The sequence below is a fragment of the Lepus europaeus genome, chromosome 18 (genome assembly GCF_033115175.1).
Source record: "Lepus europaeus isolate LE1 chromosome 18, mLepTim1.pri, whole genome shotgun sequence".
Classification (NCBI taxonomy): domain Eukaryota; kingdom Metazoa; phylum Chordata; class Mammalia; order Lagomorpha; family Leporidae; genus Lepus; species Lepus europaeus.
The window spans coordinates 884541-901438 of NC_084844.1; the positions used below are offsets into that span (position 1 = coordinate 884541).

A 16898-nucleotide genomic window follows, 5' to 3' on the forward strand; every position below is an offset into this window, starting at 1 on the left:
GGCCGACTGGCCCTCCCACCACGCGCCAGAAACCCAGAGAAAACCACAAGGTGATGGCTGTGCCGACACAGAGCGGAGGGAGATGGGAAGCCTGGGAGCAGCCGAGGCCGGGGGAGCCGGCAGGGGAGCTGGAGGCGGCGGCCTGCGCCGCTCGCGGCTACAGGGGCTCACCGCGTCCGGTCCTGGGAGCCATTAGCTCGAGAAATCACCGGCTCGGTCCTCCCGCCTGGGAGAAGCCAGACCCCGACAGGCCGGGCAGCACGCTGTCCGAGCCCAGAACCAGCCAAGGTGTCCGGCCCGGCGGCCAGCGCCCCACCTGAGGCCCCCGTGTGGAAGCGCCTGGGCTCCCGGCCCGGCCCCGCTGATCGTGGCTTCCAGCCAGCGCGCTCTGAGGAGTGACCTGGGTGGGAGGCCTCTGTCCCTCCCTGTCTGCCTTCCAAATGGAAAAAAAAAAAGACAAGCATAGAGGGGGCAAAAATCAGAAGTGACCCAGAAGTGACCCAAGACAGTAAATATCCCAGAAGTTCCCAGGCTTAGTAGAAACGTGAAGATTGGAAAGTGAGTGAGGCACGCAGAGCTGGGAGGGGCGGGGGGCAGGGGGCGGCTGCCCGTTCCCAGTCTGCGGGCAGAGCCGCCCTGCAAGCGTGCGCCAGGTGAGGCGGCCTGCGGTGGCACAGTCCCACCAACTTGCCAGACACCGCGGTGGCACGCTGGTCCGGCTGCCCCCGGGATGGCCACACAAACCCCCCCCCCCCCCCCGCAGTGCCAGGGTCAAGTGCGCCCTCTGCTTCCAACCCAGCTTCTCGCTGAGCCACATCCCGGGAGGCCGCCTGCCCGCCACGTGGGGCCGCCGGGGCTCCTGGCTCCTGGCTTCGGCCTGGCCCAGCCCTGCCCGAGCAGCCATCAGAGGAGTGACCTGAGGTCCTCTCGCTGTCACTGCCTGCTGGTGACTAAGCCCTCTTTCCCTAAATGGAAAGTACGCGCCAGGCGGGGCCGGCAGGGAGTGAGAGGCTCGGCTGCTCCCAGAGCTCAGCACAGGGTGACCCTGGGAGCCACAGGCCTGACACACACATGCCCAGGCAGGCCCCCCAGCATGGACAGACGCACACAGGTGCCCGGGTGGGCTCCCGAGCGTGGACAGACGCACACAGGTGCCCGGGTGGGCTCCCGAGCGTGGACAGACGCACACAGGTGCCCAGGCGGGCCCCCCAGCATGGACAGACGCACACAGATGCCCAGGCGGGCCCCCCAGGGTGGACAGACGCACACAGGTGCCCGGGTGGGCTCCCGAGCGTGGACAGACGCACACAGGTGCCCAGGCGGGCCCCCCAGTGTGGACAGACGCACACAGGTGCCCGGGTGGGCCCCCCAGTGTGGACAGACGCACACAGGTGCCCGGGTGGGCTCCCGAGCGTGGACAGACGCACACAGGTGCCCAGGCGGGCCCCCCAGTGTGGACAGACGCACACAGGTGCCCGGGTGGGCTCCCCAGGGTAGACAGACGCACACAGGTGCCCAGGCGGGCCCCCCAGTGTGGACAGACGCACACAGGTGCCCGGGTGGGCCCCCCAGTGTGGACAGACGCACACAGGTGCCCGGGTGGGCTCCCCAGGGTGGACAGATGCACACAGGTGCCCAGGCGGGCCCCCAGTGTGGACAGACGCACACAGGTGCCCAGGCGGGCCCCCCAGGGTGGACAGATGCACACACGTGCCCAGGCGGGCCCCCGAGCGTGGACAGACGCACACAGGTGCCCAGGCGGGCCCCCCAGTGTGGACAGACGCACACAGGTGCCCAGGCGGGCCCCCCAGGGTGGACAGATGCACACAGGTGCCCAGGCGGGCCCCCAGTGTGGATAGATGCACAGGTGCCCAGGTGGTCCCCCAGTGTGGACATGGCAGAGGGGTTGGTGGGAGCGTGGAGCGACGCCAGGTAGCTGCTGCTCTGGTCCAGGCCCCCACCCCTTGACAGCAGGTCAGCCCCAGTGAGGGCGGGGTCACCGCAAGGTCCAGTGCACGACGTGGCCAGGAGGAAGAGGGCCGCTCCGGGGTGCACACAGGCCAGCTCATCTAAAGGACACCACTCCTCTGGGAGCTCCGAGTGGAGCAGCACACGTCGCCACGGAAGCGGCAGCTTCCCGGCCCTCTCCATAACCACCAAGACGGGCACAGGCGGCGGGTGAGGGCTCAGCGGAGCATGGCGCTGGCGCGGAGGGCGCCGGCCGCCTGCTGGGTCGCCATCTCAGTGAACTTGCGAATCCCTGGGTTCCTGAAGCCGTATTTACGAAAAGCGTGCGGTGCGTAAACCTTAAGTAGAAGGTTTCTGGGGGAAAAGGCTTGCAAAAAGTCAACGTAGGTTTCCTCTGACCACAAAGTCAGCAGTGGCAGAGGCCCGCAGGCCAAGCTCCGCTCGTGGCACCAGCAGCCGTGCCTGCTCTGCACCCGACCCAGCACCCACTGAGGTTCCCGGCACGGGCGGCAGGGGCCCGAGCACCTGTGCGTCACATAGCCACAGCACCGGCCGAAGTCCCGGCTGCCCCCTGCTGACCCAGCTCCCTGCGAATGCAGCAGAGGGTGGCCCCGGTGGGTCCCTGCACCCCGTGGGAGACCCAGATGGAGCTCCTGGCTCCTGGCTTTGGCCTGGCCCACTTCTCTCTCTCCCGCTCCCTCTCCCTCTCCCTCTCTCTCTCTTTCCCTTTCAAATAAATAAACCTCAAAACAAACAAACAAAAGAGTTTAAGAAAAAAGAGCAAATGAAATCCAAAGGGCAGAGGAAGGGAGGTTCAGTGCGTGAGCACCAGTGACGCAGACCCCAGGACACCGGCGAAGCCGCAACTTTCCTGAGATCAACCAGGAGAGACAAACGACCGACCGGGACGGCGGCCCCACGCGAGCACCGCTCTGCTCCCGCCCGCTCCCCGCCGCGGCGGCCCAAGCGCGAGGGCCCTGCACCCACGGGGAGACCTGGATGGCGCCTGGTCCTGACCACAGCCTGGCCCCTCTCAAATATGTGAAATAAGTAAGGGACTGTTATGAGCAACTTTACCAACTAATAGAGAGCTGGGAGATCCCTTAGTAGGCAAGGCCCCCACCCCACGCCACAGCAGCCTCCTCCAGTGGCCCACGCCGGTCACAGCAGCTTGCCATCCCATAATAGTTCTCTGCTAAAAAGCTGCTGAACCTTAGGGTTCCTGGTAAACCAGACGGAGCCTGCCGCAGCCATCTGCCTGGGCCCCCCGGCTCGCCACCCCGGAGCCGCGGTGCACAGAGGCCTGGTTTGCTGGCGCCCACCCTGTCCTGCACCCCCAGCCGGGACGTGAACTTGGGCTTTGCTGGGTCACCTCCCTGTCTCCTCACAGAACTGAAAATCCCAGGAGCTGCATCGGGGTTCGCTGTGGCGTTTATTTGTGTTTTTCTTTGAAAGGCAGAGAGAGGGAGATGTTCCGTGTGCTGGGCACTCCCACGTGGCCATAATGGCCAGGCTGGGCCGGGCTGAAGCCAGGAGCCTGGACGTCCCTGCGGGCCGCCCACGTGGGAGGCAGGGCCCGGTGCCCGAGCCGTCACGCTGCCTGCCAGTGCGCACTCAGCCCAGGCACTGCGCGGGCCCGGCAGGGGTTCCTGACGCTGGCTCACGCTCTCGCCAGCACGTGTGCCTCCTGTGCGAGAGGACGGCCTTGTGGTCAGAAACCCTCCGCGGAGCCGAATGCAAGCCGGACCCAGTCCTGGGGACACTGCCCATCCCACCCTCCGCGGAGCCGAATGCAAGCCGGACCCAGTCCTGGGGACACTGCCCATCCCACCCTCCGCGCCCGCCCTCGCCCCTGGGCCGCCGCGGGCGGAGTGGCCCCATCCACGGGGCTGCCTCGGTCGGACACGAACAGCGTGCTGGCCGACCCGGACTGCTTTCTCAAAGGGACCCCGGTGCTGCCGATTAGGGCACCCTCACGACCCGCCAGGTCAGGGCAGAGCACAGTGCCGCACACACCGCGCGGCGAGAGACAAGGCTCCACCCACTCTTCCAGCGGCTCAGGAACGCGGCCCCAGGACTGGCACATCACCCAGAGGTCGACGAAGGGGAACCGCTGGGCCACGGGTCCCTTCACTGTGGCACCAGCAGCCCAAGCCACAAACACACGAGTTGCTAGACTAGATTTTTATCAAAGTTTGGTCATTACTATTAGAAAGACATGGTTAGGGGCCGGCGCTGTGGTGTAGCAGGTAAAGCCGCCACCTGCAGTGCCGGCATCCCATATGGGTGCTGGTTCAAGTCCCGGCTGCTCCACTTCCCATCCAACTCTCTGCTGTGGTCTGGGAAAGCAGTGGAGGATGGCCCAAGTGCTTGGGGCCCTGCACCATATGGGAGACCTGGAAGAAGCTCCTGGTTCCTGGCTTTGGATCAGCGCAGCTCCGGCCATTTGTGGCCATCTGGGGAGTGAACCAGCGGATGGAAGACCTCTCTCTCTCTCTCTCTCTCTCTGCCTCTCCTTCTCTCTGAGTGTAACTTTCTCCCTGACTTTCAAATAAATAAATAAATCTTTAAGAAAGAAAGAGGGGCCGGCGCCATGGCTCAATAGGCTAATCCTCCACCTGCGGTGCCAGCACACCAGGTTCTAGTCCTGGTCAGGACGCCGGATTCTGTCCCGGTTGCCCCTCTTCCAGGCCAGCTCTCTGCTGTGGCCCAGGAGTGCAGTGGAGGATGGCCCAGGTCCTTGGGTCCTGCACCCGCATGGGAGACCAGGAGGAAGCACCTGGCTCCCGGCTTCGGATCAGGGCAGTGCACTGGCCACAGCACACCGGCCACGGCGGCCATTGGAGGGTGAACCAGCGGCAAAAAGGAAGACCTTTCTCTCTGCTCTCTGTCTCTCTATCTCACTGTCCACTCTGCCTGTCAAAAAAAAAAAAAAAAAAAGAGAGGGAGAGAGGGAGGGAAGGATTTGTATCCAGAATACACGGAGAACCCTCAGAATTCAACAGAAGTAAAAGTCGCGGCGCTCAGTGTTTACTCCTTGTGTCATCTCTATCTGAGAGGCAGATGGACGCCCCCCGCCCCCGCTGGTTCACTCCGCGGGGCCCTCGACAGCCAGGGCGGGGACTCCGTGTGGGTCTCCCACATGAGACACAGGACCCAGGCACTTGGGCCACCAGCTGCCGCCTCCCAGGTGGCACTGGCGGAAGCCGCGGTCAGCGGCAGAGCTGGCGCCGCGGGCGTCCCCAGCAGCGTCGGCAGTGCTGTGTCAGGAACCGGATAGACGGCGCGGCAGCGACGAGGACCAGAGTGGAGCCAGGTGTCGGTGGAATACGCAGTGTCGGGAGGTCGTGGCACACCCCCACGTGGCCAGCACCAAGCACGTAAGTCGGCCACGCCGCTCCTAGGAACTCGCGGGCATCGGAGGCGGGTTCCACGGAGAGTCTCGGGCTGAGTGCTCCCCCGTGACACCAGGCAGCCGCAGCACCAGTGAGCGCCTGGCCCACGCAGCGGCCCGGCTGGACCTCAGAGTAATCCCCGAGTGAGAGGAGCCAGGTCGGAAGGGGGTGCCTACTGTGTGTGCACCTGCACAAAATCCGCAGGGGGCAAATGCGCCAGGGTGACCTGGAGCAGGCGGGGGCTGCGGGCCCAGGAGGCTCCGGGGCAACAGGAGTCCTGAGCCAGGCCCGGGGCTGAGGGCCAACAGGGCTCAGCGCCCGCCCGCCCACCCACGCGGCTGGGCAGGCCACGGAAGGACACTCGCCCTCCGCTGCCGCTGGGCCTCCCCTTCCTGGAAGTCATCCTTCCTGGGCACCTGCTGCAGTACCACCCCAGCCAACGCCCACCGGGAGCTGGCGGGCCGCGGGCAGTGAGAGCCATCCTGGCCACTCTGCTTCAGACCCAGCGCCCTGCTAAAAATTCTCCGGGGAAGGCAGCAGGTGATGGAACAGTACTTGGCCCCTGCCTCCGGACAGAGCGCCTGGCTCCTGGCTTTGGCCTGGCCCAGCCCACGGAGGAGTACACCGCAGATGGGAGACCTCTCTCTCTCCCTCTCTCTCTCGTTCTGTCTTTCAAATAAATAAATCAATAAATCTTTTTCAGAAAAATAAGAATGGGGGCTGGCACTGTGGCGCAGTGGGTTAATGCCCTGGCCTGCAGCACCGGCATCCCATATGGGTGCCAGTTCAAGTCCCAGCTGCTCCACTTCTGATCCAGCTCTCTACTGTGGCCTGGGAAAGCAGTGGAAGATGACCCAAGTGCTTGGGCCCCTGCACCCACGTGGGAGACCTGGAAGAAGCTCCAGGCTCCTGGCTTCGGATCGGCACAGCTTCGGCCATTACAGCCAACTGGGGAGTGAGCCAGCGGATGGAAGATATTCTCTCTCTCTCTCTCTCTCTCTCTCTCTCTCTCTCTGTTAACTCTAACTTTCAAATAAATAATTAAATCTTAAAAAAAAAAAAAAAAGGCACTGCCAATGACAAAGGAGCCCGTGGCAGACTGAAGGGCTTGCCTGCCTCCTGGGGGACCCTGCGCCACAGCAACGCAGGCACAGACGCACCCAGCAAGGAGCCGCACCCCGACCGTGACCGTGACCATGACCGTGACCGTGAGGAGCCGGGTGAAGCCTCTCTCTCTGTTTGCAGTCTCTGGAAACGGCCTCTGGTGAGGGCGCCTGGGAGGGGAGAAGGCTGGGGGGGTGCGCGAGCCGGGGCCCCGCCCCTTCTGCTCAGCCTGGCGGAAGCTCCACTCCGGGAGCCACAGGTCACCACGTGTGTCCCTCCCCGCTCTGGGGTGCAGACGTGATGTCCTGAGCGGCTGAGAGCTCTCCGAGGTGGCTGAGGACGACGGCCAAGCTGAGACCACAGCCCCCCAGTGCCCGGGGAGAGAGGGGGCGGCGGCCTCGCCCTGAAGCAGTGCCCTGGAGGCTCTCTGGGGGGACAGCCAGGCCTCCCCAGCTCTCCCCCCAGCAGCCTCGGCCATGAGCAGTTGGGGGGAGGCTGCGAGGTGGGGGCAGGAGATGCTGGGTGAACTGCTGTCTGGACACGTCCCCGTGCCCTGGAAGCACCAGCCCAGAGGCGGCAGGCTCAGCGCGTCTGGGCCAGGACACAGCGGTCCGGCCACACCAGGCGCATCAGGCTGCGAGCACCGGGCCGGCTGGGCGGTGTGGCCCCCCCGTCTGCGCCCGACACCCGTACCTGTGGAACCACACAGCGTCGATCCTTTAGTGGGAAATGATTTATAAAGGGGCATAAAGCTGCCAAACTTGAATTCTTTATCTGGAAAAATAGTCTTCAAAAACTAGAGCGCAATAAAGATACTTCCAGAAAATTAGAGCCGAGAACACGCCTGGGCCAGGGCGGGGGGGGGGGGGGGGCAGGAAGCGTCAGTCTGTTTGGATGGAATATGCAAAATTAGTTTTCCTTAAATTTTTTTTCTTTTTCTCTTTTTTTTTTTTTTTTTTTTTTGACAGGCAGAGTGGACAGTGAGAGTGAGAGACAGAGACAGAGAGAAAGGTCTTCCTTTTTGCCGTTGGTTCACCCTCCAATGGCCGCTGCGGCCGGCACATCGCACTGATCTGAAGCCAGGAGCCAGGTGCTTCTCCTGGTCTCCCATGTAGGTGCAGGGCCCAAGCACCTGGGCCATCCTCCACTGCCTTCCCGGGCCATAGCAGAGAGCTGGCCTGGAAGAGGGGCAACTGGGACAGGATCGGTGCCCCAACCGGGACTAGAACCCGGTGTGCCGGCGCCGCAAGGCGGAGGATTAGCCTGTTAAGCCACGGCGCCGGCCAGGTTTTCCTTAAATTTTTTTAAAGGATTTACTTATTTATTTGAAAGGCAGTTATAGACAGGCGGGGGGGGGGGGGGGAGAGCGAGCGAGCGAGAGAGAGAGAGAGAGGGAGGGAGAGAGAGGTCTTCATCCACTGGTTCACTCCCCAAATGGCCACCATGGCCAGAGCTGTGCTGATCTGAAGCCAGGAGCCAGGAGCTTCTTCCAGGTCTCCCACGTGGGTGCAGGGACTCCAAGACCTGGGCCATCCTCCACTGCTTTCCCAGGCCATAGCAGGGAGCTGGATCAGAAGAGCAGCAGCCGGGACTTGAACCGGCGCCCATACGGGATGGCGGCAGTGCAGGGGGAGGCTTTACCCGCTCGGCCACCGCGCCGGCCCCTGCCCTTCTTTAAAAGCCCCCCTTGCTGGCTTGTCAGGTGGAAGAGCACTTTGGGTGAAGAGAGCTCTTTCCCGAGAGGTGAGAGGCCGGCTCCTTGGAGCACCCTCTCCTCTTACCAGCACCCGTCCAGGGCAGCTGGCCACCCGAGCGCTGAGCAGCAAGGGCCCGACTCCTTGTCCGGGAACAGCGGGGCAGTGTGACAGGCAGTGACGGTGCCAGCTGGGACTCCTGCACCCCGCATCACAGAGCCCCGTGTTAGTGAAAGGGCGCGGTCTTATCTGGGGCGCCATCTGCGCCCAGCCCACCCTGCGCTCCCGGCCCGGCCGCCATTGCAGGAGGCCAGGTGCCCACATGGCCCAACCACAGGTGTCAGCTCCGCCCCCGCCCGGCAAAGGCTTAACAGGACCTGTTCCCGACATGTGTCTCCCTCCCCCTCCCTCCCTTCCCCTCCCCCTCCCCCCTCCCCGTCCCCCTTCCTCTCCCTCCTTCCCTCTCCCTCCCTCTCCCTCTCCCTCCCTCCCCCTTCCTCTCCCTCCCTCCTTCCCCCTCCCTCCCCCTTCCTCTCCATCTCCCTCCCTCCCCCTCCCTCCCCTTCCTCTCCCTCCCCTCCCCCCTCTCCCCTCCCTCCCCCCTTCCCCCTTCCTCCCCCTCCCCCCTCTCCCTCTCTCTCCCTCTCCTTTTCCCTGGCTTCTTCCGGGTCTCCCACGTGGGTGCAGGGGCCCAAGGACTTGCACCGTCCTCCACTGCTTTCCCGGGCCACAGCAGAGAGCTGGGTGGGAAGTGGGGCACCCACATGGGACGTCAGAGTGGCCGGCAGTGGCTTTCCCCGCTGTGCCGCGGCCAGCAGGGGCATCTGGCAGCATGAACAAGTCTCCCAGGAGAGGGATGGCGGCCACAGGTCAGTCGGCCCCAGGTACGAGGGACACGCCGTAGACACCGGAGTCCAGCAGGTCGCGGCCCCTCTGTGCACAGCCCCAGCCAGAGGGGCTCCCGCACACGCCGCCCGACGTCCCCACTCCCCCCTCCTGTTTCCGAGACTTCCTTCCGTGTTAAGCGTGACCTGCTAGCCACACTCCCCAAATCTGTCTGCCTGGGAATACCTTAGTTTCTTGGTTCTTTAGTGTGGTTTTGTAAGCCTTTGAGTACGGAGGCCACGGAGAACGAGGGCCGGGGCTCCGTGGAATGAGGAAGCCAGCCTTGGGCGCAGGCCTGCTGGCCGCTCCTGCCCAGGTGGGCGGGGGAGGCACCCAGGCTCAGGGCTGAGGAACCCAGGGGGGCCTCGCCCCTTCCCCCCCCCCCAGGGGCGCTCTCAGGAAGGTCCGGGGGAATCCCACACGGGGGAGGAGCGAGAGGCCTCACCCATACCCATGGAAGCCCCAGCGCTGGCCTCCCCTCTGGGCGCCGGTTCAAGTCCCGGCTGCTGCCCCTGGGCCGGAGGTTGGGCCCCTGCACCCACGGGGAGACCCGGGAGAAGCTCCTGGCCCAGCCCTGGGGAGTGAACCAGCGGCTGGACGACCTCTCCCTCCCAACTCTGCCTTTCAGAGAAAAAAAACAAATCTTGAAAGAACAAAAACTGGAGCCGGAAGGGACCAGCAGTGCCCCCCCCGCCGTGGTCCCCCCCCCGTGCCCCCCCGTGGCTCCCCCCCGTGGTTCCCCCCGCCCGCCGTGGGCCCCCCACCGTGCCCCCCCGCCATGCCCGCCCCCGCCGTGGTCCCGCCCCCGTGGTTCCCCCCGCCCGCCGTGGTCCCCCCCCCCGTGGTTCCCCCCGCCCGCCGTGGTCCCCCCCCCGTGGTTCCCCCCGCCCGCCGTGGTCCCCCCCCCGTGGTTCCCCCCGCCCGCCGTGGTCCCCCCTCCCGCACACCGTGCCCCCCCGCAGTGGCCCCCCCGTCCCCCCGCCGTGGTCCCCCCCCCCGCCCACCGTGCCCCCCCCCGTGGTTCGCCCCCGCCCCCCCCCGCCCGCCGTGGCCCCGCCCTGAGGACCCGCGGGGGGGGTGGCCTCCACAGCTGCACCTGCTATCCACCGAGGTGTCAACGCTGCCTTCGGATCTGGGGGTCTGGGACCTCTGCGTGGTTGTTATTTTTAAAGATTCATTTCGCTGAATTCGGAGGGAGGGCAGGGGAGGCATCTCCCACGCGCCGGTTCACTCCCCGTGGCCGAAGCCAGGGGCGGCTTCCGGGTCCCCCACGCGGGGACAGGGAGCCGCGTGGGAAGTGGGGCGCCCCGGGCCTGAGTCTGCGCATCCGGGCTGCGGGGCCGCAGGTGGACGCAAACCCGCGGCGGCCCCACGGCGGCCCCGCCCCAAGGCGGCCCCGCCCCCACGGCGTCTCCAGCCCCGCCCCCACGGCGTCTCCGGCCCTGCCCCCACGGCGGCCCCGCCCCCAAGGCGTCTCCAGCCCCGCCCCCAAGGCGTCTCCAGCCCCGCCCCCGCGGCGGCCCCGCCACGCCCCAAGGCGGCCCCGCCCCCAAGGCGTCTCCGGCCCCGCCCCCACGGCGTCTCCAGCCCCGCCCCAAGGCGGCCCCGCCCCCAAGGCGTCTCCGGCCCTGCCCCCACGGCGTCTCCAGCCCCGCCCCCGCGGCGGCCCCGCCCTGCCCCAAGGTGGCCCCGCCCCCAAGGCGTCTCCGGCCCCGCCCCCAAGGCGTCTCCGGCCCCGCCCCCGCGGCGGCCCCGCCCCGGCCCCACGGCGGCCCCGCCCCCACGGCGGCCCCTCCCCGCCAGCCGTGTTCGCAGCCACGGCGCCGCGTGGGGGCCGCCGCACCGCCCGGCCTCGGGCCCCGCGGGAGGGTCTCCTCCGCCCAGTCACGCAGACCGAGCGAGCTCTGCGCGCCGAAGACCCCGGCCCTCCTCGGCGCGGGCCCCTCGGCGCCGGGCGCAGTTTCCGGGGGACGCCTTTCCCGCCGCACCGCCGGCCGCCCGGACCGCCCCGGAGGCGCACTTTCCGGCGGGCGCGCGGAGCCCTGGGCCCGGCGGCGGCCGGGCGGCGGGAGGCGGCGGCGTCCGGGCGGGAGCCCCAGACCCCGGCTGCGCCGGCCCAGGTGAGGCTCGGGGCCCGGGCGGCCGGCGGGGCGGGGCGGGGCTGGCGCCTGGGCGGGGGTCGCGGCGAGCCTGGAGGGGCGGGGGCGGGGACACCGCGCGGGGCCCGCGCCCAGACCCCGGGCCCAGACCCCGGCCTGGACCCCCGGCCCCGGACCCCCGGCCCGGATCCCCGGCCCAGACTCCGGCCCAGACCCCGGCTCAGACCCCGGCCCCAGACCCCGGCGCGGACCCCGGCCCGGACCCCGGACCCCGGACCCCGGCCCTAACGCCGGCAGTGGCCGCGGGGCCATCTGCGCCTGCATCTTAAGCCTCTGAGAGGCGCTTGGCCCGTTGTTGACCCCGTGAACCTGCTTAGCAGGCGCGGACGGGACGAGCCTCTCCGCCCGTCACCCCGTGGCCGGCGAGGCCGGGGGCGTGCGGCGTCGTTCGCTGCTGGCCGCTGCCCGAGGGAGGGCAGGGGCGCTGGGCCTGAAGGTGAGCCCTAGAGCACCCAGCGGAGGGGCCGGGCCTGGCGCCACCTCGGGGTGGCCCACACTGCTCCCGCCCGAGCTGCGACTTCGCTTTAGGGGCACCTGCTGGCCCAGGTGCCAACTGGTTGCCATCGTGGCGACGGCGTTGGCTTTTCAGAGCTGTCCCAGCAGGCGTCTGGGCTCTCCCTGGGTCCACCCTGGACGGTGGCAGCCTGGGGTCCGGCCTACAGCCTGCGCCCGCCCTGGGCAGGCGTGTGACCGAAGTGATCCCGGCAGGAGACGGTGGCGCTGCAGTGGCCTTGGCTGAGCCCAGGCCCTCTGCTCCCTCAGCGTGGAGACGATGCCCAAGCTGCAGGGCTTCGAGTTCTGGAGCCGCACCCTGGGCGGGGCGCGGCACGTGGTGGCCCCGATGGTGGACCAGAGTGAGCTGGCCTGGAGGCTGCTGAGCCGCCGCCACGGGGCGCACCTGTGCTACACGCCCATGCTGCACGCCCAGGTCTTCGTGCGGGATGCCAACTACCGGAGGGAGAACCTGTACTGCGAGGTGTGCCCAGAGGACCGGCCCCTCATCGTGCAGGTGGGCAGGGGCTGCTGGGACACCGGATTGGGGGGTGAGCTCATGCGCCGTGGGGCTGCGGCTCCCTGTGCCTCTGGCTTTGTCATACGTCCGTGTTGCCAGCGTGCGACCACAGCCCAGAGGGTCACAGTGGGTCCCCTCCGGGGCGGCCTCGCTCATGGGTCATTCCTGGGTCTCCTGCAGTTCTGTGCCAACGACCCGGAAGTGTTTGTCCAGGCGGCTCTCCTGGCTCAGGATTACTGTGACGCCATCGACCTGAACCTGGGCTGCCCCCAGATGATAGCCAAGAGAGGCAGGTGCTGGGCAGGCCTGGGCCCTGCCGCCGACCCCGTGCCTGCTCCCTCTGCGGCGTGGCTGCCGCTGGGCGGTCCTTGTTCCCCGGCGTGCGGCCGCGTGCGTGCCCCTCGGAGCCTGTGGGGCGCGTGAAAAGCCCCTGCTCGGGCCTCTGGGGGTCCCCCTGCCCTCAGCAGCGGCTCCGCGCAGGGGCCCAGCCGCAGGCCCTCCCCAGTGCTAGTAGGGTTCGTGCTTTGCAGGTCATTACGGAGCCTTCCTGCAGGAGGAGTGGGACCTGCTCCAGAGGATGAGTGAGTGGGCGAGCTGCCTTGTGGGCCCGCGTGGGCCGGTGTGGGCCCGAGCTGCCGCGTGGGCCGGTGTCAGCCGCGAGCTGCAGCGTGGGCCGGTGGAGAAGCCTCAGAGACAGCGGGGGGGGGGGGGCATCGGAGGCAGTGGCTGCCTGGCTGGGGTTCAGGGGGGGATGTCCTGGGGTCCCCTTCTGATGGGGGGTGGCTGTGAAGAGCCAGCTGCCCCCCAGGACCAGAGAGCAGGGCTGCGGCAGTGCCTGGGGGCGGAGCCAGGGGTCTCAGCTGCCATCCTTGGGAGGGGCCCGGCCCCAGGGCGCTCCGCGCCCGCGGTGGGCGGCTGCAGTCCCTGCAGGAGCCGTGTCTCCTCCCCAGTTCTGCTGGCCCACGAGAAGCTCTCTGTCCCCGTCACGTGCAAAATCCGCGTCTTCCCGGAGGTTGACAAGACCGTGAGGTACGCCCAGATGCTGGAGAAGGCTGGCTGCCAGGTGAGGGCCCGGTGCCGGGGTCAGGTCCTGCCCCGCTCAGGCTGGCTGGCGAGGCTCGGGTTCCCTCCCCACAGCCCCGATGGTGGCGTTGTGTGGGGGAGCAGCTCAGCTTTCCTGTGCCCACTCAGACCCCACACTCACCGCCAGCTCCCGGGGCAGCGGCCCCGCCTGGTCCTGCGTGACCTGGCCCTGCCACCGAGCAGGCTCTTCTGAAACAAACTGTGCCCTTGGAGTGGTGTCCCCGGGGTCACCGCCTGTCCCCAGGGCCTCCGAGGGCTGTTCCCTGGCGGTGTCCCACGCACATCGTGCCTGGCCTGACTCTCGTCTGGAGGGGCCGTCAGGCACCGCCCTCCACACCACGGTCGGGTTGGCCTGGAGCCATGGGGACTCCACGCCCACCACTTCCTGGCCCGGAAGACTGGCTCCTTTTTCTTTTTCTTTTTCTTTTGTTTTTGATTTATTTTTTTATTCGAGAGTCAGAGTGACAGCGACATCTTCCATCCAGTGGCTCACTCCCCCAAAACAGACAGGGCCAGGCCAGGCCAAGGCCAAGAGCCAGGAGCTCTATCCGGGGACCCCGCACTTGGGCCTCCCTGCCTCCCCGGGTGCACTAGCAGAGAGCCGGGGGGGGGGAAGCGGAGCGGCGGGGCTCAGACTGGCGCTCCCACGTGGGATCAGGGGATGCAGCACTGGGAGCGCCAGCTTCACCCGCTGCACCGCAGCATCGCCCCGAGAGACCGGCCCTGGAAGGAGGCTGGGCCCGCTCTGGCTGGGCCGGCAGCCTGCAGGCGCCTAACTGGGCGCCAGGGCCCTGGTAGGAGCACAGAGCCAGGCGTGGGGAGCTGCGGACCCCAGGGAGAGGCCCCTGGAGTTGGTCTGGGGGCTCTGGGGACAGCAGGGCTGAGCCGGGTATGGGTCTGCCCTAGCTGCTGGCAGTGCACGGACGCACCAAGGAGCAGAAGGGGCCCCTGTCGGGTGCGGCGTCCTGGGAGCACATCAGGGCTGTGCGGTGAGTGGGGGAGGCGGGGGCAGTCCTAAGTCCCGTGGGGCGCCATGACCAGGGCGGGCCGGGCGGGGGCCGGCAGTGCTGGGGCTGAAGGGTCCTGCTCCGCCCGCAGCAAGGCCGTGAGCATCCCTGTGTTTGCCAACGGGAACATCCGGTGCTTGCAGGACGTGGAGCGCTGCATCCAGGACACCGGCGCCCAGGGCGTCATGAGTGCAGGTGGGCCGGCTCCCCCGCCGCGCTCGGCCCGGGCCCCAGGCCGTGCGCCCGCAGCCCCGTGAGCCGTCCCTTCCTCCCCCACCCCGACTCTTCCCGGCAGAGGGCAACCTGCACAACCCCGCCCTGTTCGAGGGCCGGAGCCCTGCAGTGTGGGAGCTGGCCGAGGAGTACCTGGACATCGTGCGGCAGCACCCCTGCCCGCTCTCCTACGTCCGAGCCCACCTCTTCAAGCTGTGGCACCACACGTGAGTGCCCCGGGGGAGCCACGCTGGGAGGCCTGGCGGGGCAGACCACCCTGGGGGCGCCGTGGCCCAGCGCCACGTGATGGGCGCTGCCTCAGGCTGCAGGTGCACCAGCCGCTCCGAGAGGAGCTCGCCAAAGTGAAGACTCTGGAGGGCATCGCTGCCGTGAGCCAGGAGCTGAAGCTGCGCTGCCAGGCAGGTGCCGGGGCGGGCGGGGCCCGGCCTCGGAGGGGCTCGGGAGTGACCGGGCCTTGGCCTCTGCAGGAGGACATGTCCAGGCAAGGGGAGGGTGCGAAGCCGGCCGGGGACCTGCCTTTCTTCCACTGGATCTGTCAGCCCTACGTCCGGCCAGGGTAAGTGTCGGAGCCAGGCAGGCGAGGGTGCAGCGGGCAGTCGGGGGGCTGCCTGCCCTGTGCCCGCAGCTGCCGCACCCCTGGGTTATCCAGGCCAGGGCATCGCCTGTGCACAGCCGGCCTTGCGAAGGGTGCACGTGGCTCTGTCTGGCCCTCAGTGGACCTGGCTCCATAGGATCCTCGCCCCACCCCAGCCCCCAGCTTCTGGGTTCCGGGAGGTGAGACCCAGCTCTCCTAGGGCGGGGCCACCTCACCACGCCACTCTCCTCAGGCCCCGGGATGGGAGCAAGGAGGGCCACGGTGCCCGCAGCAAGCGCGCCCTGGAGGAGGAGGAGGGCGGTGCGGACGGCGCGGCCGCCCTGTCCAGGAACAAGCAGAAGAAGCAGCTGAAGAACCCCCGCAAGACCTTTGACCCCTCCCTGAAACGTGAGCGGGGTGGGGGGCACCCTCACTGCAGAAGCGACCTCGGTTTACCCTGGGCCCTGCGTGGGGGGCGTCACTGCAGGGCTCAAGTCGCCCTGGGGCTGTCCCCACCTCCTGGAGCACAGAGCCCCAGGGAGACCCCAAAGCCGCTGGTACGCCTCACAGACCACCAGGTGGGCGCTCCCAGAGTGGCGCCTCTGATGGCAAGGTGGCACAAGACAGCAGGCAGAGCCGGACACCCTCCCCTGTGCCCCCAGCTGCCGCCTTGAGGTTCAGGGCTGCGCCACCGGAGGGGAGGGGAGGATGTGGAGTCCCCAGGCCATGCCCACCCCCCTGCCCATCCCTGGCACAAGGGGAGGAGTTTCTGCTCTCCGTGAGCCTCCAGGCACGGGCTGCCTTGGGCCCCCCGGCCAACCAGCCTTTGTTCTTTTCCTAGCAAAATACGCCAAGTGTGACCAGTGTGGGAACCCAAAGGTGAGTCCATCCTGGCGCACGCCACCCAGGCCCTGCACAGGTTCCTGTGCTTGTCCCACACGGCCTCACGGCAGCCCCTGCCCAGCCCTGGGGGGCCGGAGTCTCGGCAGGGTGGGGGAGGCGCCTGGCTGCCCCGGCTGGGAGGCTGTCGGTCACGGGCTCGCCTGCTTTCCTGTGCCCAGGGCGACAGGTGCGTGTTCAACCTGTGCCGCAGCTGCTGCAAGAAGCGAGCCTTCAGAGAGACGGCGGACTGCCCAGGTGAGGACGCCGCCGCGGCCCGCGGCCCCGCGGCCCCGCGGCCCCGGCGGGCGGCGGCCCCCGGCTTCTGACCTCTCCCCCCTCGCCCTGTGCCAGGTCACGGACTGCTTTTTAAGACCAAACTGGAGAAGTCTCTGGCCTGGAAAGGGGCCCAGCCCGGGCTGCAGGAGCCCCAGCAGGCAGGGCCTGGAGCGCCAGGTGGCCTCTCCGAAGTGGTGGGCAGCGCCCTGGCCTGAGGGCCAGCAGGAGCCCTGCCCCTGGACTGTCGCTGAAGCCTGGACACAGCTTTCCTAAGGAAACGCCTCTCAGGGAACCTCCCGCTCCGCGCACGGGAGGGCGGGCCGGGCCGACGGCCTCCCCTGGCCCCGTGGGGCCTGGCAGTGCCGCACCAGGGACGGAGCCCAGGCTGGACCTGCCCTGTCCTCACGACGTGCGTTTTCACAGTGAACAATAAACGATTTCAGAGCCACGCGTGCAGAGTGGACAGCCCACACCCAGACCCGGGGAGGCCCCGGAGCAGGAAGCCGCTCTCGGCGAGGGGCTCAGTCCCGTCCCTGTGTCCCCTCAGACCAGGAACGCCCAGAAGCCCCCTGAGCGCCAGGGGACAGGGGTGGCCAGAGCCTCCCCCAAGGAAGGAGAGCCCAGG

General features: G+C 68.0%; 1 protein-coding gene across 2 annotated transcripts; it reads left to right on the forward strand.

Annotated features, from left to right (window-relative positions):
* Positions 1-11079: 11079 nt before the first annotated feature.
* Positions 11080-16738, forward strand: DUS1L (dihydrouridine synthase 1 like). 2 transcript variants are annotated; one of them, XM_062215981.1, is made up of 14 exons: positions 11080-11166; positions 11914-12214; positions 12398-12506; positions 12748-12798; positions 13168-13280; positions 14207-14289; positions 14399-14502; positions 14603-14747; positions 14843-14939; positions 15009-15097; positions 15369-15523; positions 15957-15994; positions 16177-16252; positions 16349-16738. In XM_062215981.1, the coding sequence occupies exons 2-14, from the start codon at positions 11978-11980 to the stop codon at positions 16486-16488; spliced, it is 1437 nt and encodes a 478-aa protein (XP_062071965.1). In that variant the 5' UTR covers positions 11080-11166; positions 11914-11977; the 3' UTR covers positions 16489-16738. The 2 variants fall into 2 exon arrangements, with proteins under 2 accessions (XP_062071965.1, XP_062071966.1); XM_062215982.1 differs by having other exon boundaries at positions 11110-11166; positions 11968-12214.
* The last annotated feature ends 160 nt before the right edge of the window (positions 16739-16898 follow it).